Source organism: Callospermophilus lateralis, chromosome 6, assembly GCF_048772815.1.
Source record: "Callospermophilus lateralis isolate mCalLat2 chromosome 6, mCalLat2.hap1, whole genome shotgun sequence".
Taxonomy (NCBI): domain Eukaryota; kingdom Metazoa; phylum Chordata; class Mammalia; order Rodentia; family Sciuridae; genus Callospermophilus; species Callospermophilus lateralis.
In genome coordinates, this window is record NC_135310.1 from 98,982,722 (window position 1) to 99,009,858 (window position 27,137).

The following is a 27,137-nucleotide window of genomic DNA, read 5'->3' on the forward strand; positions in this document are numbered from 1 at the left end:
AAAAAAAAGCTATTTTAGGGCTGGGAGTACAGTTGTACAGCATTTACTTCACAAGTAACAAGGTCGTGGGTTAGATCCCTAGCATCATGCAGAAAGCGGGGTTGGGGACAAAGTATAAAAGGAAAAAGTTCATTTTAAAAAAGAAATCTTATCTGATTTTCTACAAGATTGGGTGACTCATATTCTTTAGGCAAACCAGTCACATACATATAACCCAATTTTAATTTAAAGTCAAACACTAAGTGTTATTTCTGCAAACAGAGGGAAATTATATTGAAGTGTGCATATTTAAAAAACAGCCAAATTGCTAGGTGTGGTGGCATATGCCAATAATCCCAGCTATTTAGGAGGCTGATTAAGGAGGATCCCAAGTTCAAGATCAGCCCAGGCAACTTAGACCCTATTCCAAAATAAAATTTAAAGGGCTGGGGATGTAGCTCAGTTGTAGTAAGGCAGGACCCACCACCCAATATTAAATCCTAGGCTAAACCTTGTTTTTTTTTCTGTTGTGGCTGTCTAACAGGAAGGTCCAACTCAGGCTTGGATGCCCATACATTCTGTTGTTCCTCCAGGTTTCCATGACTACCCTAACATTATTCAACCCCAATGAGTTGTTATGAACTCAAGCAATTCTTTTGTTTTAAGGAAAAACTACAGAACAAACTCAGGTTAACATATACATTAAATCATCTCATTATGGGAATATGAAATTAAAATTATATACTTTCAGTTGAATCAGAGAAAGAGAACTCTCCAAAGAAAGGTTAGTTTTTCCTCAAAACACTACAAAAATATCTAGAGGGGCTGGGGATGTGGCTCAAGCGGTAGCGCGCTCGCCTGGCATGCGTGCGGCCCGGGTTTGATCCTCAGCACCACACACAAAGATGTTGGGCCCGCTGATAAATAAAAAATAAATATTAAAAAAATTCTCTCTCTCTACCTCTCTCTCTCTCTAAAAAAAAAAAAAAAAATCTAGAGCCAACAACAGTACCCCTCTTTGGAAACTTTCCTTGCTTGCTTCTATTAAATCTGCTACTGAATTCTCACCCTTGTAGTCTGCATACTTCATTCTAAGGTACCCACACGACCCTGTATTATAGTAGAAGGCACCTGGGTTCAATTCCCAAAAAAAGGGCCTATTTGGTCTTTTCAGCATGATGCTACACTTTGGAGTAAGGAATGTTTACAAGACCACTTTAGGTAATGTGAATATTCTGTGGACAGGAAGATAATCATGTTTTGGATAAATTAAGGTAATCCTAATCCAGGAAAACCTATCCTCGAATTGATTGCCCCTCTGTCATTTAACTTTTTCCTAGGCCACAACAAAAACATTCTGAATTACTTTTTGAATTGTAATTATTCAGAAAAACTTCACATAATGTTTACTCTTCTTAAATTTTACATTAAAGCATTTAGTAGTTCTAATTCAGAAATATAGCAAATATGTATTAATGAGCAAATTTTAATAATCTTCTAATCACAAAATATAAGTATATTCTGAAAGCTTTATTACCTTCAAATTACACCCATATGCCATCAAAACAAATTTATAATGCTAGGAATGTTAAGTAGTTTAGCCTTTAAGCAACATTTAAACCTTCATTTAGATCTCTTCAACTTTATTCTAAAATTAATCTATAGTCCTAAACCATTACCTTTATTTGAAAAAAATAGTTATGTAAAATATGTAAATGTGTAAAATTATGGGGTACAGTGTGATCATTCAATATATACAATGTATGATGATTACATCATGGTAATTAGCATTTCCACCTTAAATATTTATCATGACCATTACACCTTGAAAGTTAAGTAAAACTGTTAGAATTGTTACTAAATTGTTTACTACCATTATTTAACTATCGATAGCCTACATTACCTTTTATTTAACAGTATGGTTCTAGCTCAATAAAAAGACCACTTCTTTCTGACCAGTTCTGCTCATCCAATTATCATTTACAAGTTGTAAGAGCTGAAAAGACCCATATCCCTGAGTCTGAAAACAGAAGACATCTTAGAACTGAGTGTGGTCTCCTTTTCCTTTTCCCCATGGAGAAAGTTTCTACTTTCTTCTTGAAAAGAAAATAACCAAAAAAGAAATTCTGACTACTTACATTGAAAAATCTAGGAGAAAAGGAATGGTAACTAGAGAGAACAAGCATTTCAACTTTGAAATCTTTGCCAATATTAAAGTTAGCACTCTAAAATTGAGAAAAGGAATTTTCTCTTTAACTGGGGGACATAGTATATATGAAGCAGATTATAAAAGTCATATGACATTTTTCCATCACACCTCGGTGTTGGGTGAGGGTCAAACTGTTGATTGGGGTTGGAAGTGTGGATCAGTTGGAAGAGTGCTTTCCTAGCATGCTTGAGGTCCTGGACTGAATCCCCTGCAGAGAGGATGGATGGAGGTTGCTAGATAAGTCAGGCATGAGTAAAAATTTATATATGAATACTATCCCTTTTTCCAGAAAGACAAGTTCCTCTGCTAATGATACTGAGGAGTGATCTCTAAATGTCAATGAATTATAGTCTTCTATCATTCTGGGAAAAGATACTGGCATTGAAAAAAAAACAGAGAGATCACTGCTATAAAAATGTTAGAGAATTTACCCATAAGTCACAGAAACCCCTATTTTGCACAGCTGTAAAGCAGGTAATTTAAAGAATTAAACCTACAGAAACAAATTTCAAATGATCAGAATGTAAGGGAAAGAAAACTTAACATGATTTTGTTACCAAATCAACTGCAAATCCAAAGGTTTGGTATTGTCAGGAGTATGGGCAAAATGCAAATTAATTTCAGGGTAGATGAAAATACCTTAAGTGCTTCCTACAAAACTAAAATAAAGGGGGCTACTCAATTCTTAGGATTGGGAATTCCCACCATTCCATTAGTGCCAATATGCTAATTTTGTAATTTTAACATGAAATCATAAAATAAAATTCCAGGACCGGTCTTCTTAAGCTTGATTTGTCATCTGCCCCAAAGTCTATTGAAGGAATTATCACTTAGGTTCTTGGAGCTTTTTAAAGAAAAGTCTGGCAATCACATAGGTACTTCCTAAGCTAGACCTATACTGACTCTAATTCCATAGTGACCATAACAGGATTTATGTTTCATTTAGATTACTGGCAGCTATAGAAGCTCCAGGATCATCCTTTTTGAATTACCTCATTATGTCACTCAGGACTAATTTCTTTGTAGGATAGACAGTAATACTAAAGAATCCACATTATAGTAAATGATAAGCCATCAATTCATTCAGTTATTTCTTGAGAGAAGCATAGGAAAGTCTTAGGAAAAATATTGGGAATAATGTCTCTAAAATTTGTCTATATTTTAGATCACTCTGTACCAGTTTTCCTCCATACTCAGATCTGCACAGAATTAAAGAAGATGTAAAAGTCAGGAGTTTAAAAGGCAGATTCTGGTTTAGTCAGTATGAAATTCTAATATTGTCAAGTATATTTCTTTACATTTTTATTTAAAACTTGAGGTAAAACATGTACAAAGCAATTTGGGGTGTGTCCTAGAAATGACATTCAAATTTAGGATACTGGTTAAAACTGTGTATACATGTTCATGAAATCTAAGCAATTACAAGTCAAAGTAAAGAAGAAAGAATATTTTTTGTTCTAAAGAACAATGTTTATGTTTTATTATAGCTTGAAGAATTACAGCAAAAAAAAATTGGAGTCTGGAAATAGGGTGTAACTTGGGCAAGAAAGAGGGCTTTCTTATGACATCTACTGATAAATTTCATTTAACAAATTAAAAAAAATTGTCCCTGGAGGTATAATGACTAGGTTACACTTTTTCCAACCCTAACAGAAACACATTAAAAATAAAAGGCAAGCACAGTGCTGCATGCCTATAATCCCAGCTACTCAAAAGGATGAGGTGGAAAAATCTTCAGCCTACAAGTTGGGAAACCAGCCTAGGCAACACAGCAATACCTCTCTCAAAAAAATATTTTCATAGGTTTGAAGGCAAACACCATTATCACTTTAAAGCTTTTAATGTTTAGTAAAAATGTCTGTTTTGGTTTTTGGTACAGGGGATTATACTCCAGGAGTACTTAAATACTGAGCCACATCACCAATAATTTTTTATTTTGAGATAGGGTCTCCCTAAACTGCTGAGGCTGGCCTCGAACTTGCAATCCTCCTACCTCAGCCTCCCAAGTTTACTAGGATTGTAGGCACGTGCCACTACACCTGGCTCATAAGTAGTTTTTTTTACCTCGGGGTCAAACCCAGGGATTTGTGAATGTAAGGCAGATGCTTTGCCACTGAGCTACATCCCAGGCTCTCAGTATGTTGCCCACACTGATTTCATACTTCTGGGCTCAAGAAACCCTCTCTTCAGCTTCCCAAGCAACTCAGACCTATAAGCACTTGCCACTGCACCCAGCTCACATGATTTTTTCAAAAAACCCAAAGCACATGAACTAACATTGTACATAGTAAAACATTAAAAATATACATAATTAGCCAGGTGAGGTGGCACATGCCTGTAATCCTGGTAGCTAGGGAGGCTGAGGCAGGATGATCAAGAGTTCAAAGGGTTCAAAGCCACCTCATCAACCTAGGGAGGTCCCAACCAACTCAGTGAGACCTTGCCTCTAAATAAAATATAAAAAGAGCTGGGGTTGTGGCTCAGTGGTTAAGCGCCCCTGGGTTCAATCGCCAGTAGCAAAAAAAAAAAAAAAAGCATAATTAAATTGAAAGTTGAAATCTGAAAATATTAACTTACTTAACTTAGACCTGACCTTTCTCAACTGATGTCTGAATGTAAATAGCTGTTCTAATCACAAAGGTAAGTTCTAAGTTTTAATGAGTGTTTTTAAAAGAAAGCTAATTACATTCCAAAAGAAATTTTTACTGGAAGCTAAAAATTTCTCACTAGTCTTAGATTAATATATACATAAGTAACTTCACAGGTGAACTTTCTTTTAAAATTAATCTACATATGCTTTCTTCTTGAACTGCGCACTATCAATTCTGAAATGGATTATGGTGTAGAATCAACTCTCCTTTAGTAGTTAAGAAAGGCCCTGATATTTGGGGCTGGGGTTGTGGCTCAGCAAAGAGCACTCGCCTAGCATGTGCAAGGCCCTGGGCTTAATCCTCAGCACCACATAAAAATAAAATAAAGATATTGTGTCCAACTATAACAAAAAAATATATTTAAAAAAGAAAGAAAGAAAGGCCTTGGTATTGAATGCTGAGAAAACTGGATCTACACTGTTTTATTAAAAACTATTCAAGGTCCCATATTTTCTCAAATATTAAATACAGGCAAGATCTTTCACATTACTCATCATACAACTGCTCACCCAAAAGTTGAATCCCTAAGTCACTTTTTTCAGTTATTTTAGAAATATTTGCCAAGATCAGCTCAAAGGAAATACAGAATAAGAGTGATTCTGGGGGCTGGGGATGTGGCTCAAGCGGTAGCGCACTCGCCTGGCATGTGTGCAGCCCAGGTTTGATCCTCAGCACCACATACAAACAAAGATGCTGTGTCGGCCGAAAAAACTAAAAAATATTAAAAACTCTCTCTCAAAAAAAAAATTTAAGAGTGATTCTGCTTTTGCAAAGCAATTTCTATAAAAATACTGAAATCATTTTATAACTTGTAGCACTGTATTAGTGGTGGCTTTTTAATTGAACACACGGTATATTTTTATTTATTTATTTATTTTTTAAATGCCAGGCGAGCGCGATACCGCTTGAGCCACATCCTCAGCCCTGGTATATTTTTAAATCATTAATATTCTCCTCTAAAAGGATTTTAGTTCTTAATGAAAATGATTACATTTTACATTTCTTACAAAATTTCCTTTTTAAAATACCTTTATTTTATTTTTATGTGGTGCTGAGGATCAAACTCAGGGCCACAACCCCAGCCCACAAAATTACCTTTTTTTGTGTGTATGTGTGTGGTAGGACTGAACCCAGGGACTCATGCATGCTAGGCAAGTGCTCTACTACTAACCTATATTCCTAGCCTTTTTTCAATTTTGAGACAAGATCTCACCTAGTTGCCCATCCTGGTCTCAAAACTGTCAATCCTCTACCCTCTGCCTCTTCAGTGGCTCAATTTACAGGCATGCACTACCACAACCAGCCTTTCATAATTATTTTAATAGAAATATGAATATATCCACAGGATCTTCCTGAAAAATAGAATAATTCTACTCCACCTACTATACAGGGTGACAGAATATAGGAAGAATGTACTTTGCAAAACTATTACCCAAAGAAGTGACCACAACAAACCAAGTTTCCTATCTGACTTACCAAAGGCAATTTTGGAACTCTGAAAAAGCCAGTAGTAAGGAAAGAAGAAATCTGTAATGGGCAGGGGATTGAGTGAAAGGGCTATACATAGAATTCAAGGCAGAGGTTTATTTATTGTTCATCTCCCTGAGTATCAGCTAGCAGTAACTAGGCAGAGAATGACTATTTCCTCCCTCAACTTTATCTTCTTTGTAAGGAAAACTGAATTCAAAGGAAATCCAAAATAGCAACCAAATGCAAAAAAATGTAAGGAATTTACTTTACAAATCATCCTGTCATCCACATGACCAGGTACTTCTTTTGAAAAGAATTCCTGAAATAAATGCATTACAAATTTCAAAGCCTATTCATTAATTGCCCATTCTAAAGCTTCAGTCCCTTGTTTGGTGTGAAATTTGCACTCCCAAACACTGTTTACTCTTGTAACCAACATAACCCCAAACAATGATGTGAAGGTCAACAGTTTTTCACAAGAATTTTATATCCAAATACAGACAAAACAAAAGAGATAAACACAGCAAAGCAGTACAATATTTATTTACCATATCCAGCAGCAAAGTTTTTGAACCAAGACACTCTCTTTTTACAAAGCAATCTCCTTTCCCCACCCTTTACTATTTATTGTTTACAAATACAAAGTACATAGAATATCTGTTTTATGTGAACAGAGTGAAAAACATACATACAGATATACCCCAATCTGTAAAGTACTTTATTCAGTTAAGAAGCTTAACTGACTGAATACCACCAAACCTGTTAAACAAGATTCCTATATTCTGATAATCAAACTGCCAGTCTTTCTGTAAAAATCCTAAGAAAATGACTTTGATCCTCCATCAATTTCAACAACAACAAAAAAAAAGAGTACAACTTTGGAACTTAAAAGAATTTCTTAATATCTCTGAGTATGACACTGTGACAAAGAGGAGTTACTTTTTAACCCTGAGTGCCACTGCACTGCACTGCCTCCTGCACAAGGAGGGTAAAAAGGAAAGAAAAAAATAACAATATAGGGAAGAAAACATGAAAGGGGCAACAATAGCAAGGAAAGAAAGGAGAAAAAGCAAACAGTTGACAAAATGTGTTTGGGAGCTGCTGGAGAGAACCACTGGCATAAGGTTCACAGTTGCTACAAATCCTGCAAAATGTCAATGCAGTATCCTTCTTATAACTAACTTCATTTTTTCCAAGTTCACCCAGAAATTATCCATATATCAACACAGAGAGAAACTGGCCACATTTGGCTATACTGAGGGAGATGCTGCCAGCTGACTGAAGTGTTTAACTGTATTCACAAGGTATGCCATAGTCCACTTATGCAGAGTATCCTGTCCATCTTCAAAGTTACACTCTACCAATGTCTCAATTTTCTCTCATTATTTAAGCTGCCCCAGGGGCAGAAGTGCACTGTTAAGAGTTCTCCTTAGGTTCAGTTCAGGAAAAAAACGAATAAGCTGTTCTGTGGCTGTGAATGACTATGATACAAACCAATTCCTAGACAAACTACTTCTATAACCTTACAAGTACAAACAGTATCCTTGCAGGAACCAATACATTTACATGGATAATTTATCCTTTCTCCTCAGCTTAATCTCCTTCATTTCTATCCTCCTAAAGGCTATTTCTTATAATTCTGAAACCAGACACACCTCATGATGTTTCCATCTTTGCATATAATAATCCCTCTATCTTAATGCCTGGCTTCTGCTTCTCCACTGGACCAACTAACTCTTTACTAACCATCCCCCAAAACTCAGCTCAAGCATTATTAAGAAAGAAAAGCTTCCCTGACTCCTCTATCTGACCCTTTCTTTTGTTCATACTCCACCACAGGTTTTCCTCTAAATAAAGCAGTTTCCACTACCTCTTATTATTTGCTTCTCTTAAGAGAATATACTGTCTTACTAACCCTCAGTATTCCCAGACCTTCCATATATAGGTAGGTGCTGAAAAAGGAGTCTGACAAATGAAAAGATGACTGTTTCCAACATAACTACAAAATAACATCCATCAAAAATCATATATGCATACCTATGCACACAAGCTCTTCATTCTCCATTCTCCTTTATTATTCTTATTGTTTAACACAAGCATTTCTTAGCTTCTACTTCAGAAAAGAGACTTAGTCCATTATTAGGCTTGTAATACAGCCTTAAAATGTAAACATGAGGAACATGATCATATGGCATGAAATGAACAATCACATGCTATTAAATATGTTTATAAATGTATATAATTATCCATATCCAATATCATCCCACAGTTATAAGAAATCTAAGGATGTAGAGAAGAATAGCACAATGACTTGTAAAAGAAAATCTGTATTAAATGTTTTCAAAGTACTTCCAGGTATCACCTCATTTGAGAGTAGAAAAACGAAGGCATAAGAAGTGACTTGTTACTACTGAGACCAAGGCCTTAGGTACTCAAACACCACATGATTTGCACCATTCCATCTTCTTTCCATTAAGCCAATATCCTCAAGATGTCAGTAAAGAAATTTTCAGTATATATCTGAAACAAAATGAGTGCAGCAAACAAAAAACACAGACCAAAGTAAAAAAACAGGAATTATGATTCAAATGGTAAAGTCTAAAAATGAATGAAATACAAATAAGCAATAAGTAAAAGAGAAGTCAGAGAACAGGGTTCCTGACTAAAGACATCAAGTTATGAGGTGTGGGAGTATACCAATAAACACAAAGTTCAAGGAAGAAAAAAGTTAGCATTTATCAAAGAGGTAAAACTTATCTAGGGCCTTGAAAAACACATAGAGGCAGCCTATCACAGTGCTTAAGGGACACTCTGGAAGAAGTGTACATTAAAGCTCAGTTACAACACTCGAGACACTTGCTCAATGACTGCAGAATAAGGATGAATTTCTATCTCAAGAATGTTTAGAACATACAGGTGCTACTAAAGTAGATTTTTTCTTCTACTTCCTTCTCAGGTAGGAAGATGATGATTGGACACAAGGCTATCAAGGTGGTTCCAGGACGTTTCAGAATACATGGGAGTTGTTATAAGCCATTACAGAAATGTCAACACAGGCAATTCCATGCTAAGAATATAAAATAGACTAACATATTAACTATATTCTTACCCAATACAGAAAGGAATGGGTTGCACACTTATTAGCAAGAACTTACTTAATGCAATTAAAACATATTTTTTTAAAAAGGGAATTGAAAACTTCAAACTGTGTTTAATGAGCTGGGATGTTTTTATTTCATCATCCACATCACTACTGCCTAAATAATTAAAAGACAAAGGAACCACAACATGATTGTTATGTAACACATAACTACATTATAAATCAAACTAGTGAACCATCACAGATAAAAGTGGGAGTTAAAAAGAGGTCTATTTATAGCCCTTAAAACTGAATACTATAATGGAGCCATACTTCTGGGTAATGAAAAAAAAAGGAAAGCATATGATAGCTTATGGGGAAAAAATAGCATGTGGAAATTAGTCTCATAAAAAGACTAGTAAGAGACCTATTACATAGCAACACCTGAAGCCTTTAAGGTCAAAGTAGAATTTTTTAAATTATCACTAAATACAAAACAGTTCCTTTCACTTTTACCAAGGAATATACTCAAAGAATATTAGAAAACAAGACCACTTGAGAGATAGTCAAAGTTCCAAAAGAAACTTAAGAACTCTGAACTCTTCATAAGTCATCTGAAAATCTATCCAATAAGCCACTTGAAAGTTACCTCAGTGAAAACAGTAAAACCCTCGAGACCTAGAGAAAACCAGAGAACTGTAATATACAATATATCAAGAATCCATGGCAATGCACTTCAAATTTTTCAAATAAATTTGACCGTAATACATTTGTGTGAATATGTAGAAATGAGAAAACACTGACTGCCATTAAAAAGGAGGCATTAAAAATTGATGAAAATAACCAAAAAACACTTTGAGACTGAACTGGTTATATATGTTTGTTTTTGTTTTGTTTTTTTAAAAAAAGCATTATGGAAAATTAGAAAATCTCTTACAATAAAGCCTAAGACATCGTATTTAGGTATACAAATACAAAGCCACATCAAAATCTGGCTACTGTACACTGGTAGAATCAGAAAATATAATCTACATCAAAGAGATTAAGAAGAGATCAGACATCCTTTTAAAGAGAAGTATAGTATAAAGGTGAAGAAAAGATCAATAGAAAGAATAAAATAAGTAATATGCTAACATTATAAGGACATGACTGGACTATGACCACACCTGGATATATCTCACAGGAAACAAACATAATTTCCAGTAATAAGATATCTCAATGTTATCAAGCATTACTATAAAAAAGCTTTCATTACAATACAGTAAAGCAAATAAAAAGACAAAGTACAAAAACATTATCTCACTAATAAGAAAAAAAGATTTAATAAAACAATGTTATCATCTTCCATCCAGGAAGGGACATATTTTAATGGTTTACATAGCTTGCTGTAACTGGAAAAAAATAACTGCAAGATTTGCATTCAGTATAGTAATCGTCATCAGTTTACTGATAATGTCCATCTGTATATTTTCTTAACTAAAAAAGAACTGGTTGGTTTGTGTATGTACTAAACACCATATAGAATAGATTTGGCCAAATAAATGACATGCATATGTGACAACCCATTATTGGACTAGCTACTAACATTAAGTACATAATAGTAAATTTCAAAAGATAATGGAACACAAAACAGTGCAAAAACTGGGGCAAAATATGCCTTGCATTTAAAAAAAAGTTTTCAGTTATTGCAATCTTCTAAAAATATCTAATCTGTAATTTCAAACCTTCATCAGAATCCCAATTAATTATATCTTCAAGAATAATAAACTTGTCATTTAACCCTATAATTGTCCATATCAGTACCCAACTTTACATTTAGAGGGGATTCTGAAGTTTGTCTTTTTCAACCTCACTGTTTACAATACCTGAGAGGTTATCCTGGATGTGTCAGGCCCTTTAAAGACATTATCAATCAGGTCACTTAGGTACACTTCAGTAAATTATTAGTGTTGTCCAATATAAATTATTAATGTAGTCCTAATATAGAGTACTCTACAGTATCCAAGTAGCCTGAAAGAGTTTATGCTTCCCTCAAAAAGACATTTTGAGGGTTAAGTAAATAAATGAATTATACTGATAAAGAAGCTGCCACTCCATTTAAAAACAAATTTGAATATAATGTAATTACACTGATAAGGAAGCTGTCATACATCTAAAATATATATATGTATGTATGTATATATGTTGTGTGTGTGTAAAGTGTTGGCAAATTTACTGTTTTTTAAAAAATATCCTTGCTTCTTCTAACCAAGTGAACATTCACTTATCATATATAAGCTGTGTTACCATGGCTAACAAGGTTAGATAGGAGACAAATGACTCAATCAGAAAATCCAGAACACAAAGAGAGAAAACAAAGCTGCCTTAATGCCTAGAAAACTGGGCAAATCACTAAAAACTAAAAAAAACCTTCTGTGACGTTAATTAAATAAGGGGGAGGGAAGTATACTCCACAACCTTCTGAAATTAATCAACAGTGCTAAGAGAAAACAACCATTCAGAAGGAGAGTACATTTAGATAGTGCAATTTTACAGATAATAAACCAAAAAATTAAATCACCATACAAAATTCACATAAATATCACCAGCAATATGTGAGACTTCAAAATTTAACTTTTAAACATAAATGTGAAATTTAAAAAGGCACTTCATATAACAATTAATGGAAATAGTATTTCTCTATACATAGTAACTATAAGAAATCATATTGTCTCCATATACATTTTATGTCTAGTTAAGAATAACATTTTGAAGAAAAAGGATCATTAAACACATCCATTTTGAGAATACCAAATCATTAAACTTGCAACTATTTCAAGGCCTCCTAAAAAAAAAAAAAACTAGAGGCATTTCAAATCAGATGTTAGGCTAATAGAGAATTCTGTCCCAGGCTCTGCACACGGCAGGCACAATATGAATATTACCTAATTATGAACTCTATATTCTATTGGGGTTGTCTTCCTGACAAAGTACCCACTTTTAGTTTTATAACACCATCATCATTCAAGTATGCCACAGATTTTTTAAAAAGAATTTTTTAAAAAAGATAAATGGGCTAAGGACACTGGGATATTGTTTCTTCTACAGTCAAGAAACAAATCTAGAACTAAAAGCTATGCCCATCCTCCTGCATTCTGTCCTCATCCCCATTCAACTGTCAGATACCTTCATTAAGTTTCCTATTTAGTCACCCATTTGATGATTCCCAATACCTTTTCACTTTCAAAATATTCAATTCTCTGGAAACACTTGAGCTTATCAATTGAAGTGGTTAAGTAATGTTATTTTCACTTTATTATTGAGCAACATAAATATCACAAAAGGAACATAATAGCAATGTTGTCTATGTGTTTTAAAAATATTTAAGAAAGGAAGAGCTGTACAACAACGTGAATATAGTTAACTTAAAAAATGGTTAAGGTGCTAGGTTATATATATTTGTGTGTGTATATATATACATATTTTTCTCCTTAATCACTATTTAAAAGGGGAAGAAAAAGCAGAAACATGTAAAATTGAAAAGCCAAAGCAGTTTCAGAGAATTGCACCTGCAAGTATCATTTATTTTGGTTTAGTTTTTGGAAAGTATCTCAAAAATCATCAAGTTTGTGACATACCATCTAATTCAGGGAAAAAGGGAAAAGTAGGAACAGAACAGTGTGAAGTAGGCTTAAACAGTCAGGACCACTTTGTGCAGCCATATAAAATCTTTCTAAGATCTCTCTCTCCAATGACATCCCAGTGGCTAGTTCTTTCACCAAAGAAAACTACAATGTCAGTGTCAAGGACACAAGACTTCTTCACTGGTACAACACACTCTATATAGTTACAAAAATCTGTGTCTGATTTCTTGGCCCTTATTTCTTTTCAGTAATCAATGTTCTTCTAGAGTTCAATTTGACAGTTTCAAACTGAGCATTAGCATGGATTTGAAGAAGTGAATGTAAACTTTGAAAAATACAGAAAAGGTAAATATTGATTCTAGATACAACTTGGCTAAATTTGCTAAATCTGTATCAAGACTAGTTTAGGTTTAATCTACAAAAGGGACAAACAGGACCAATACAGAATCCTAAAATTATCTGACAAATTAACTTCTTCCTAGTAGGGAAATTTATGCCTTTAACCTCTATGGCACAAACACTAAGAGGAAGAAAGGCAGATAAAACAAGAGTGCTAAATACGGTTATGATGGGGAAGAAGAATGAAGTTCCAATAATAAACTATTAAAAAGTGGGACATCACAAAATGCCAATCACTACTGTGCAGGATCTATGGCATGAAGAAACAGAAACCACATAAACTTGTAAAATAGTGCTATATTCCATTAACAGTATCCAAAACACCTTGATCAAGCAGATAAAAAACACATATGTTTAACAAACCAAGAAATTACAGATTGTAGTTTGTACCCCCAACCCCTGGAAATTTTTTTTTTTTTTTTTTTTTTGGCTTCCAAGCAAATTAACACTAGGTGGTAATGTATTCAGACCCCTCAAACTTATATTTTCTCCATTCCCAAAGTCACTCTGTGAAGACAAAGATCTAAAGGCTGGTATACGATACAGCCATTGCCTTGAGATTGAAGAGAAGATACTGTGGAACATATAATTGAGGTATCTGCTGTCAGTTCCAGTAGAGTGGAAAACTATTATTGGGAGCAAAAACACAAGTCATCTCTTATAGTGAGTCTAGACTAGGTGACCAATAAACCAAGACACATCTCTGTCTCAATTTCAGTCTTTCAAGAAATCATTAGCAGATATTATCATTTAATTATCCAAAAACAGAGCTATGCAGCTTGTTCTCTTCAAGACAGTGACACTTTAAACCTTGAGGATTTCTCAACAAAATCTAGATTGATGATATCTCTCTTCATTTTGATAAGGGGACCAGATTGTCAGGCATGTTTAGAATTTTTACTCTTAAAAGAGTTCAGACTTGCATGCCTCGATTATGAAAATAATAAATATCCTGTATTTCCAGGGCACTGATGTGCATGTCTTTACTGCATTTAATGTGTGACACATTATCAAATTCAAAGGAATTAATTTTTTAGAAGACAGGTTTAAGAAGGTCATCCTTAGTGAAAGGCCCAGATTACAGTAAGACCTCTATGACTGAGTCTCACAGCTTGTTGACATAAGAGCTTGATAGGTCAAAGACTACTAGGATTGATGACAACAAAGAACTGTCTCACATGTAGCTTTATGAATGGTGATGATGTGATGGCCATCAGTGTCGATGAAAAGTTACTGTGAAAATTTCTACAGTGATATTACAAGTAGGAAAGTCTCTTCCCAGCTGGTATCCATAGTGTACCTGTGACATCTAGCCATTCCAAGTGGAAGCAAACAGGATTCAGCAAAATTTTATTTGAATTCCAGTTGGCACATAGCTTGGTGGCCAGTTCTGAAGTCTCATAGAGCTTGAAAGGAATATAAACTCTTGGTGAGATGATAATCTTGACCCAGAGACTGTAACAAATTTGACATTTCATGAAGATCTACCAAGCTGAAGCCTGAACAAGGAAGCACAGATGACCTAAAAATGAAGGATTTACCTCTGGTCTTAGTAAACAGAGATCTAATAGTAAGTAGATTGTTTCCATATCCAAAATCTGCTAGTTCTCACCAACAAGATTTTCCTGAGGAACAAATCTATATATTTTCTTTTAATCACAAGAGGATTCAGATTCCTGAGTGCCCTCCTCTGGACATATTTTGGACCAGAAATAATGGATAAACCTTGTCCAACCCTCTTTACAGGAAAGTCTCCACTGCTAACTTGGCCAATAAAATCAGTCTTTATCATATACTCATTCCAAAAGTCAAAAATTCAAACATTAGCTGTCATCATTCCAGACACAAATTCAGTTTTGCAATGACCTCCTACCTGTAGATCCCGTTTTGAGTTGGGGGTGGGGCAAGTAAGATAGTTAGAATTTTGGATGAGTATTCTGCTGAACATGAACAGGTTATTAATTCTTGTACCCATGGCGTTCTGGAGATTCTCCCTTTTTTCTGTATCTATAGGGGTGGTTTCGAGGTTTGTACCAATCTCCTTTAGAGTATCCTCTATTGTGATAATGTGCTTTCTGATCATGACTATAAAAGTATCGATGCTGGTTGTAGTATTTACTGTGATCCCTATAGTCATTTTCTTTAATACTGTTTTCTTCTGCAACAACAGCATTCACATCTTGTCCAAAAAGGGAAGTACCATCAAAGGGTAAGTGTGAGATCTTTTCCTGGGTTTTCTTAGTGAGAGATGTAAGTCGGAGCCAGGCTTGCCTCCTGTAATCAATTGCCATGGCCATAACTCTAACTACAGAATCCATTATGTCCCTAGTAGTACAAAGTTGCCAAAGACCTGCGTCCATACCATCAGATATTATACACCTTGCTTTTCCACGATCAAACTCGGGATCATGAACCAGATCCTCCATGTCTTCCCAGAGTTTACGCTGATACTGAGTCATATAGGCCATGTAGCTAGCAGCTCGAGCTGCAATGGAGGCAGCATGGTAGAACCTACAACCCATGATCTCCATTTCTTTTGAGGTAGAATCTAGAGGAGACGTTGTATTTCCTCTTTTGCTGTGCTCCAGTGCTTCTACAATGGGGCCCTCAGCTGGTGGATTTGGTTGGAAAGGAGAGGTATCCTTGGCCACAGGATATACCCTGTGTCCCATGAAGGAAGAAGGATGGCAATCAGCAGGGTCCTTAAAAACTTCAGTGGTGGCAATTCTCAAAAGAGGATGCAAGGGAGGAACCAAGCGTTTTTTAGAGGTGACACAATCAGGTTTCCCTTCACAGGATTCTGCTTCAGACTGTAAGGTTACCCTCTTTATAACACCTCTTTGTTCCATTCTCTTCAAAAGACCTGTGAAACTGGATTGGGTGGGGTCAGTTGGCTGCCCTTTGTCATCTGCTGACGGGGATTTGCAATCAGTTTCTTCTTCAACTGTGGATAAATTTTCTTCCTTAGAGGTGGAGATGTCCCAAGGAACTGAGGAATTCTCACTTGGCCTAGAATGATGAAATCTAAAACAGCTCCGGGACTGCAGATCACGTATCACTCTGGACATCTCAGCTACTTGTGTCTGGAGATAGAGGATGGCATCCTGTCCATGTTGTGAAGCTGAAGAAGATTCTAAAGGTAAATCTTCTTTGTCCTCAGAAGAGGCCAAAGACTCTTGGGGGACCAGAGGTGGAGATGAAGGCAGAGTCTGATAATTTTGTGATGATTTAAGTGCCTCTGTCTCAGAGATCTTAATATCTGAATGATTCTGATCATTTTTCTGTTTCTCCAATGGGTTCTCAACAGCAGAAGGTTGAGAAACTGTCCTTTGTGGACTGTTGGCACAACTCCCAGAGGAGGAGCTGCTGTCTCCAATGGGAAGAAGAACATTGCAGCTAGAGCACATTTCTGGGCGATGATTCTCAGAGGATGGCACCTTAGATTCAGGCATTCTCTGGGTTATCCACATGAACAAAAAACCAAGGAAGAAAAAAAATATGCTTTTAATATGTTAACTTTCAAGTGCAGAGATGCATGTCCAGTAAGTAGAATCAATTTTTAAATTATTATAAATAAAAATGAAAGACATATCCACTACAGGTCAGTAAAGAGGTAACAGAAGTCAAATCCACAAGCTTCACTACCCCAAGCCCCAATATGAACTTTGGGCATTAATATGGAGCTCTGGCTAGTAAAAAGCAGAAGGTAAACATATGCTAAATTCTAAGTGGTGCTACCCTGGCTTGCTGCTTGGTCCTGTGTTGATAGAATGAGACCAGGTAACAACAATTAATAAAAGAAAAACCCCACTGAACATATATAAGTCAGTAAGTGTGAGCTAATAATGGCAGAGAAAACTTGAGGAAAGTCTCACCAAGAAGAAAAAAATTGTTCTAAAACTCGCTTATTAGTCATTTTTAAGCCCCTTTAAAAAATTTTTGGTCATTCACTTTCCAGGAATTTTCAAAACTTTCCATTTGTACATTCCTACTTCATGGTTTCTAGTTTGAAGGAGCTTACATAGTTGTTACCTTATTTCTTCCTCACAACAACCCTGTGAGGTAGGTACTATTTTCATCTAATTAAAAAACAAACACAACTGAGGCTAAAAGGTTTCTTAATTGATACGAACTCACAGAATTAGTAAGGAGTAAAGCTGGCTCTCAAACTCAGGTATTTTGATTCCAGATATTTTGATTCCAAGTCCAAGTCTCAACCCCCTTTATCACAGAGCAAGAAGCTTTCTGGCCACTATGAGCAAGTGTCAGGAGTTCTCTAATCCATCAAGAAAACAGCCCATTAATAAAATTTTGGGCTAAGGCAAAGTCAAATCAAAGGCAAGACTATGACAAAGGAATTCAATTAATTTAATTTTCAGAGTAAGAAAGTACTGATTTAATGATCAAACCCACAACTAGCAAGTCACAGTTAGGATGAATAATTTCAAATACATGGGGGAAAGAGGAGGTTAAAAGGGATTGTAGACTAAAGTTATATACACGAGCTATAAACCCCTTCCCACATTATTTCCTAAAGGATCTTCGGATATCCTTTCTTATGAGATAAAACAAGTTTTCTGTGGCCACAGTTTTGGAAGAAAGGGATCCAGTTCTACAGGGCAGCAGAGGAAAGCACAGAAAAGAAAAAAGGCAAGAAGAGCCACAAAACCACAGCTGTTATTATATTTTCCTTTTATTATATATCATTTCCAGGACTTAGAACTTCCTAGAACCATTTTAACTTTTCACATCCTCAGTGAGATAAGGGAACAAAATTGGAGTAGGAGATGTTCTTAACAAAAGACTTCTAGACTACCTATTATGGCCCATTTTCACAGAAATGGGCCATTCTCTAAGGCACAATAATTCCTAAACACAGCCATCACTGATTTTAAAAAATGCAAATCAAATGTAATATACTTACATCACTATGAGAGGTGCTAGGTTCTTCATCATCACTGCTGACCAGATCAATGTATTCAAGAACAGGTCTTAATGGTCCTTCCTATAAAAGAATTGAGTAAATTTACCAGTCATGAACAGTTACTTAAACCAAAATAGCATTTAAAACAATGACTTTTTTATTATTGTTTTTACTTTTTCAGTTGGGATTGGCTCTGAAGAGGAAGACTTGTGGGTAGCAGAAATAACTAGAACAAAAGAAACAGGAAAATATTCAGTGTGTGTAAATAAAAAATGATGATAGGACTTAAAAAAAGAGCTTAAACCCCTACAGAGTATTAAGACCATAAAAATTGCTTGTAAAAAGGAAAATAAATACAAGAATAGTGCAAAAAAGACACAAACACTGCAATCCAATGTTTCTTAGTTGGGATGGGTATCAACAGTCCGTTAAGATATCCAAGCTCAAGGAATGGTGATATATAGCTCAGTGGTAAAGCACCTGCCTTACATTTGCAAGGCCCTGTCAATCCTCAGCACCACACAAGAAAAAAAAAAAAGTCGAAATATGGAGATATCTTTGACCAACAGCTTAGTTTCATCTCCCAATCCAACAGATTTAAACATCAAACCCAGATTCTTTCCATTCATGCTGACATTTTCATAGACCAGGCTTTGAATGTCAAGCTTAAAAACCTCTATTCTATAGGGAAAAGAGCAAAATACTAATGAGCTGTGCTTCAGGAAGATTAATCTCATAGAATAGTAGGAATCATAGGGAAAGCCAAATAGATAACAGAGAGCTACAGGTACATAATAATGCAGAACAGTGGTGATGGTAAGAAGTGATGGAACAGATATATAAGAGACTATGAGTAACACAAGGTGGGGGAAAAAGAGGACTGGCTATTAAATACAAAATAAAACCAAAGAGTCAAAGAGGTTTTAAGCTCCAGTGGCCAGAATACTAATGCCATTAATATAAATCCAGAATGCATAAACAGAAAGCTGATTTTTTTTTTTTAGACATATTGACTGAAATACCAGTGGTACACAGAGGTATCTGGCAGACTTATAATGCAGGCTATAACCTGGGATATGAACATACCTGCAAATAAGATATTTGGAAGCTGCTCCCCTAAAAGACTACTAAACTCTAGAACTAAATTGAAACTGAGATATTGCTTCAATGAATAATAATCAATGCTAAACGTGGCTAGAAACATTAAGTTCCAAGAAGATATCACTAAATATGACAACAGTACATTTTTAAATGTCTTTCAGACAGCAATGCTAAATAAAATAATGAGCACAGAAACCAGAGAGAATGTAGAAAAAGTAAGGATCATTAGTAAAGATTATTCTTTCAAGAAATTTAGGAAGAAGGAACAAAAAAAAAGGAACATGGGAGAAAAATATGGCTGAGAGAAAAAGATTTCTTAAAATGGAGACAGCTGCTGACTAGATATCTAGTTAATGATTCTTTCCCCCCCCCCCCTAAAAGCAGCAAGATGGCTTTTTTCTTCCTAGGCTATGAGTTCTGCCCAACTGGAAAACTGCTAACCTTTTGGGCAGTGATCCAGACACTAAGAGAAAATCAATGGGCAAAACTCCTAGGCAGGGAACTGCAATTAAGAATGAGAATTTTTGCTCAAAGTTGTAAAGATGAGAAAGAGAAGTAAAAGAAAAAGGAAAGGAAAGGAAAGGCAAGGAGAACAGAAGAACAGGAGAACAGATATTCTCAAATATATGGTCAATAAAGCTACATTACCTGTCTTAAGACTAAAACCTATTTGGCATGAACATACTTTATACATAGAGTTACGAAAAATTGTGCTGTGAATGGATAATTATGATTGTAATGCATTCCACTATTGTCATGTATGTAAGAAATAAAAATTTTTTTAAAAGTCTAAAACCTAACACTGATATTAAGTCAAAATCATATTTTCAACTCAAGAAAGAAGCAGGAGATAAAATGTAACACTTTTCCCATTCACATCATTTCCTCTCCTAAAGAAATGTGATTTAGGATCTTTCATTAGAGTAAATAGTAAAGAAGAAAGTCCCCAAGTAGCCAGAAATACAGAGGCAAGGGCAGAATTTCCATGAACAGAAAGTAGGTAGAGAAAAAAGGTAATAAGACATAAGGCAAAGTCAAAGAGGCAAGAAACAAATGTAATAAGGGAAAAAAATGGTCACAAATCAGACTAAAAAGTAGCTACAAAGAGCTCAGGGTGTAACTCGTATAAGAGTGTTTGCCTAGCACATGCAAGGCCATGAGTTTAATCCTCAATATCACAAAACAACCTCAACAACAAAACATACTTTTAAAAATGCAGAAACAGAAGAAAGACCAAGAATAGGGACAGTGAGACCACTATCAGAAATTTACTAGAATGAACCATTTTCAAACTATAAAAGACAATTCCATACAATTCATAGCAATTAAAAAAGAAAAATAAAAGAGTCGAGATTTTAAAAAATCAAAATTGTGAATTAGAATATCCATTCACTCAACAAATAATTACTGATTTATAAATGTAGAATGAGAAAGGAAACACAAACAATGCATAGGCTAAATGAAAAAGGAAAGACAAGTTTATACATAGATACATTATCCTCTAGCTAATTTTCACTATAAATTCACAAAACTTCCACCATAAACTTATCAAATATTCAGTCCTCCATTTATTTTACTATTAAATAACATTTACTAAGTCCTGTATCAAACACTGTAATAAACTTCATGCACAATTATCTCATCCCAATCCTCTCAACCGCTTTAAAAGTGAGATTCTGAATTATCCCATTTAAAAGAGGATAAAACTTATTGAGACACACATGGTTATCTAAACGCATAATTGGTTCTGTGTTCACTATAATTCTGAGTCATTTGAAAGTATAATCCTATTTTTAAACCAATGATTATTACTTGTTTCCAAGACAACATATTTTCTTTTCCTTCAATAAGAAAAAAGGACTACCTGCAATTGCCCCCATTTTTGAATATTATAACACTGACCGAACATAAACTACTAATACTACCCAAAAAGTAATGCCTATAATGCAAATACCAAGGAAAAAAATCTCTGTATTTATGATTTTATCCTTAGCAACTACAAATGCATGTGGTCCTCCAGCTATTTTTTATTTGAATTTATGCTATTAACTAATAAATCATCCTCATACCCTCTGATACAAATAAGGATTCAACTTCTAATGCCATACAAGTTAGCAGCAGAGGCACATGCACAAGCATGACAAAACATTTGAGGAACACAATTTAACTAACATTGTAATTTTTAAAAATATACTTTTAACAAAAAAAAAAAAAGTTTTCATTCCTGTAATTAGAAAACTTGATTCTCAGAGTGCAAACACCAATTTTCTACTTGGAAAGAGAGATTAATACATTAAAATATGGCCTACAGAAAAAACTAGTTTAATTCAAACAAAGAATTCTCTAAAACAAGGACTATGATTTAAGTGTAAAAGTAAAAACCTAACCTAAAACCCTAACTAATGAGTTGTTGTTTATTCCATATAGGAAAGTAGGGGCTTATTTTACTTCCTCAGTCCTACCCAGTTCAAGATTTCAAATGGCTCCCAGTTGTCTACTTTATAATTTAAATTTGGTCCAGCACTCAAGTTCTGTATCATTGGCCCCACTTTAAAAACAAAAATATCTCATCCTCCAAGCACACATAATCCTGTTTACCCATTTTCATGTTCTTCTCCTTCTATTCCAAATTGCCCTTTTAAATGTATACAAATAACCATTAAATATACAATAAACTACCACCTATGCTATAGTGACAAACTGTAAAATCTTTTAAAAATCATTTTTAAAGCACTAAGTACTCTTTATAAAAGATCTTTCTACTATTACTTAATAGTAGTTATTTACTTAATTCTATTCTCCTATATCATCACCTCCACTAAAATATTGATATTTAAGGGTAGAATATTTTCCAATTAATCTATTTAGGTCTAAGGTACTTCACTCACAGTTTTGCACTATGAACTGCAAGACTACTTTTGTTTAATAAGTGAATTACTATGCAAGAAATCAGCAAAAGATAACCTTACTTTTTGCAAAAATCCCTCATATTAGTATTTACTTTTAACTACAGGCCCCTCAAGTTATTTATGAAATTCTGTCTTGACGTTATTGATTATTCCCACATTTTCAATGAGCCTATATAAATCAATAATCCTGACTAAAACTGACATTTTCTGTGCTGTTATGAAGCTTACAATAGGTCCCCTCAGCAGTATTTATACCTTTATATTTATAGTGGCAAAAGAAACAACAGCTATTAGCTGTTAACAGCTATTAGCTGAACAGTTTTTTTGGAAGCAAATCAGAAAAGACCTAATTTGTGTCAAAAAAGACACAAAGGTGGTGGTTGAGTAAAAGAAGCATTATTACTACACAGAAAATGCAAGTAACAGATCTAAATGAAAAAAATTTTGTTAGAATACCATTCTTCATTTGGGCACTGTTCAAACCGGTATATTGGCTTTGTAAAAATCAATCAAATAAGTACAATTACTGAACTGTGCACATCTCAATGTATTTCAACACAATTTAAATGAATGGGCTCATTTTCATATCCCCACATCTGTATCATTCCTTTCCTTCAGGTATGTTGTATTTGGCTTCAGGTTCAGTGTTTTGCAAACCACAGAAAGTCTGCTGTGCCACCTTGTAAATTCAAGGTGGGAAAATTAGATTTGAACGAGGCTAAGAAATCCAAACCAGAGTAATCAAGAAGTGATCACATAATGCACTTTTTGCTATCTTAAGAACTCAAGCAGGTAACTATTTTTCATCATTGCTGGATTGAACATTACATGGAGGACTCAAGTGTATAAACTGGGTTACAGAAAAAAGTACAAGATTCTGCCTCTGAATTTTAATTATTAAGGTATGGTTGTCATTTAAGCATTACCACTTAAACACAAAGAAATGTATTTTAATAGGTTCCTTCTAGTATTTTAACCACACTTAAAATATGTAATTCATTTTCCATTTAGGGCAGTCAAATCACTGAATCTTTATCTGGAGAAAGAGAGAGAGAGTATCAAGTTCAATATACTGTACATTCTTTATTCTTCCTGCAAAGATATTAGTAACTTTCTATTTTAAAATAAAATTTAAATTAAAAGACTACATTTAAGCTAAACAAAACCCTATAATAACTAGTTACAAGCTTTAATGCAACTCTTCATTCACAGGGTACAAAAAAAAATTTATTCTTTGAACCTTATTTTTATATGTCTGTTTTTTAAAAGTTCAGAGTATTATTCCTAATTTTATTTGCAAGAGACATCAAAGTAAATAGTTTATTCACAAATATACAGATTCCGAGAAAATGGAAATGTGTGTCCTAAGAACCCATAAAATCCTATTATCAAACATACTTCAGCCAGGCGAATTACAACATACCTATAATCCCAGCAACTCTGGAGACTGAGGCAGAAGGATCACAAGTTCAAGGCCAGGCTCACCAATTTAGCAAAGCTCTAAATAACTTAGCAAGACCCTGACTCCATTAAAAAAAAAAAAAAAAGGAGGATGGAGTGGGATGTAGCTCAATGGTACAGTACCCCTAGGTTCAATCCTCAGCACCAAAAAACAAAACATACTTCAGCCCATGCTTAGAATGCCCAAGCCCTAGGATCCATCTCCAGCATCCTGCCCCAACAAAAATACTTCAGTACAAAGTGAAGAAAGTAGCAGGATATAATGCACTCACCCCAAGTTCTTAAAGTTCTAGACAAAAATGATATAGTACAATGGGCACTGGCAATGGGGAACAAAGTCAAGAAAACAATCTTGGAAAGGAGTCCCTTCACAACAAATATTAAAACACCATACAACAACAGTTCACTACAATGGCCCAATGTTGGGGAAAATATTGTTCAGTAACCACTTTTATATAGTTGGCCAACAACATCCACAAATACATGACAGATGTACAAAGAAAAATTATAAAAACTACAACTATTTCATTCCAAAAGAGAGTATGGGGAAGGATTCTCTATAGCTTTAAGCAGAGTCACTGTAAAAACTTAACAGCTACAGATAAAAATCACCCAAAATACACCACATGTTGTTTTTCCCAAACCAAAGCTTTATTGTGTTCAGAGAGCCAAATGTCCTGAACTTGTTCAAAAATGGAGATTCCTAAGCCCGACTTTGAATTTCTTTCTGACTCAGTAAATCTGGAGTTGGGCTCAAGAATTTGAAGGTTTCCACTTCCTAACACTTGAAAACTACTGCCTGTGGCAAAGGACAAAAACAGAAAAGACAGCATGCTCCTGGTGATGCAGGATTCATTATGTGCAATTGTTGCACTATGCTGTAACATGATGATCTCAGAGGTTAGTGAGGTCCTCAAGCTGAGTTTCTACCCATCTTGTTTTCCACCTCTCTGCCATTAGCCCTCTCTCCTAGTCCTGTGTGTCACCTTTGAGAAGGCATTCTTGCCCCCATTTAAAATCACAGTCTGTAAGTTTACAGAGACTAGAATTTTGTCTAGAGTAATCATAAAATGGAGCCAAATGAGGGCACCGGAGGCCTCATTAAGAGCCCAACACGTTCAATAGGCCATGCTCTTTGTGATGGCTATTGTGGTGGCTCAGATACCTTTCCTGGTAAACTCCTTAATCCTACACCATGTCCCACAGTGTCCACCACCCAGGAGACATCCTTACTATTCGTTGAATGATGAATGACCAGGTCAGTAGAACTGCACAATGGCTTACACAGTCTTTTACTCTGGGAAAAGCCCGATTATCAGTAGCTACTTACACTAACAAACTGAATGTCATCTTCGTTTTCATCCGTTGTTGATTCAGATGCCTCAGGCCCAGCTGGAGGGGCAGATTCTATTATCTACAAAAATAAGCCAAAACATGCTTATCTATTCAGCCACACACTTGTAGGGAGAGATTTTTCCAAAAAGGACGATTGAGACAAAAGCTTGGACGGAAACTGAGCACAAACGCACGCAAACGCCACGAAGAACTGAGTCGAGGGAGCTCGGTTTTGCTAAGGCTCGCGCAGCTGTGGTGAATGGCCCTCGAAAAGGAGTGCCAGCGCTCAGAAGGTCCCCACCTACTCCAGGAGCAGGGATGCAAGCTCGCTACCCAAGGGCAATCCTGACTTCAGCCGTCGCTGGGCTCTCGGGGCAGAGCGGTGGCAGCAGGTACTCGGGGCCAGTTCAGGGGCCGGGGGCGGCCGGGCGGCCATTGTTGCCGCAGGTTCCCGGCGCACGCAAGCAGCAGGCCCGAAGGCCCCGCTCCGCCCTAGATGCTGAGGCGCAGCGCCCCGAGGCTGCGGCCGAGCACAGGCCTCAACCCACCAATCTCGAAACCCTCCGCGGTTCGGTTCCCAGAACGCAAAGGCCCAAGGCTCTGCTACTCACCTCCGACCCTGGGTCTCCCATTTCTCCAACGGCTTGACAGCACCACCACTACTGCTGTCCCTGCCGTCGCCGCCGCCGCCGCTGCTGTCCCCGCTGCCGCCTCCGCCACGACTTCCCTTCCCGCCCTGCACCACCCTGACCCGCCCCTGCGTGGGCGCTGACGCAGCTGACGCCGCAGGCAGCACGAGACGCAAACCACTAGGAAAAGAGCAGCGGTCCTCACAGGCCCGCTATACCCCGGAGCCTCTTTAGTACACTCTCGGCCTGCCCTCCCCGCACCGCACAGGATGGTGGGAATTGTAGTTCCCATTGGCCTTGAAACCGCTCCCCCACCGCTTGGGTGGAAAAGAGCTAACAAGGAGCTCAATGCCGCGCATGCGCTCTACCTAGCAGACTTCAGCCTTGGCTGGGCAAAGCCCTGGGCAAGACTGGATTCTGTTGGATGAAGTGCAGGAAGATCGCGTAGGCTGTGGAGGAGGTTCTCCACTTGGTTGTAAACGTGAAAAGTCTGGCTCCCATAGGCTAAGACAATAACTCGAGAGACAGGAATGGGAGAAGAAAGCTTTATTGGCAATAAACTGGCAGGTGGAAAAAGGAGAGGCCTTTCACCCACATTCCATTTAGTGGTCGTAGGTGCAAATGCAGGGAGTCCAGTTTTACCCACAGCCAAGTAGACACTGAAATGGTCTTTTAATTCGTGGAGTAATCAATGGGGAGGTAACTTTGGTGGTAGTGGGGGTTTTGTTGTTGTTATTGTTTGGTTGGTTTTGTACTGGGGATCTAACTTCAGGGCAATTTACACTGAACCACATCACCAGCCCTTTTTATTTATTTTTTTGAGGTGCTGGGGATTGAACTCAGGGCCTTGTGCATACAAAGCAAGCACTGTACCAACTGAGCATATCCCCAGCCCCTTATTTCTTTGTTTTGAGACAGAATCTACGTTGCTGAGGCTGGCCTCAAACTTGTGATCCTCCTGCCTCAGCCTCCTGAATCGCTGGGCTTACAGGCTTGCGCCACCACGTGCCCAGCTGAGTAATCAATTCTTTTGACATGGTTTGGATGTTTTCCACAGGTCACCAAGAGTTTCTGGTTCCTGTATAGCTAAAGGAAGATTACTGACGACCTAAAGAAAGGTTACTGATTGGGAGGACCACTATTGTTCTTTGATGTTTCCCCCTCATTATTATTTTCTGGCAAAGCTCATTTACTGGTTAATATTTGAGGAATGATGCAAACAGACTTGCTAGTGCTAGGGACAAAAGTTTTAATGGTTGTGAAAGAGAAGCTCACTGATAATTTTATGTTTTAGCCCTAGAGGCAGGAGGTAGAAAATAATATTTCTGTTTTCTTATTCTCGGCCCTGGTCCTGTCTCGGGGGGGGGG

At 36.3% G+C, this 27,137-nt stretch overlaps 1 protein-coding gene across 5 annotated transcripts in view; it reads right to left on the bottom strand.

Annotated features, from left to right (window-relative positions):
• Positions 1-25,846, bottom strand: part of Znf451 (zinc finger protein 451) — an 81,903-nt gene extending 56,057 nt beyond the window's left edge. For 3 of the 5 annotated variants that reach the window (XR_013091630.2, XR_013091629.2, XM_076858529.2), the window contains exons 1-3: positions 25,752-25,846; positions 25,136-25,219; positions 18,335-18,415 (exon numbers count right to left, since the gene is read on the bottom strand). Coding sequence is in view for 2 of the 5 variants with exons in the window: in XM_076858529.2 (XP_076714644.2) it covers positions 18,335-18,415; positions 25,136-25,219; positions 25,752-25,772 (186 nt within the window). In the remaining 3 variants the exon portion in view is untranslated. Of the gene's footprint in view, positions 1-15,041; positions 16,866-18,334; positions 18,416-18,507; positions 18,555-25,135; positions 25,220-25,751 lie in introns of those variants that run through there. The other 2 variants (XM_076858531.2, XM_076858530.2) reach the window with 2 other exon arrangements.
• Between the last annotated feature and the right edge of the window lie 1,291 nt (positions 25,847-27,137).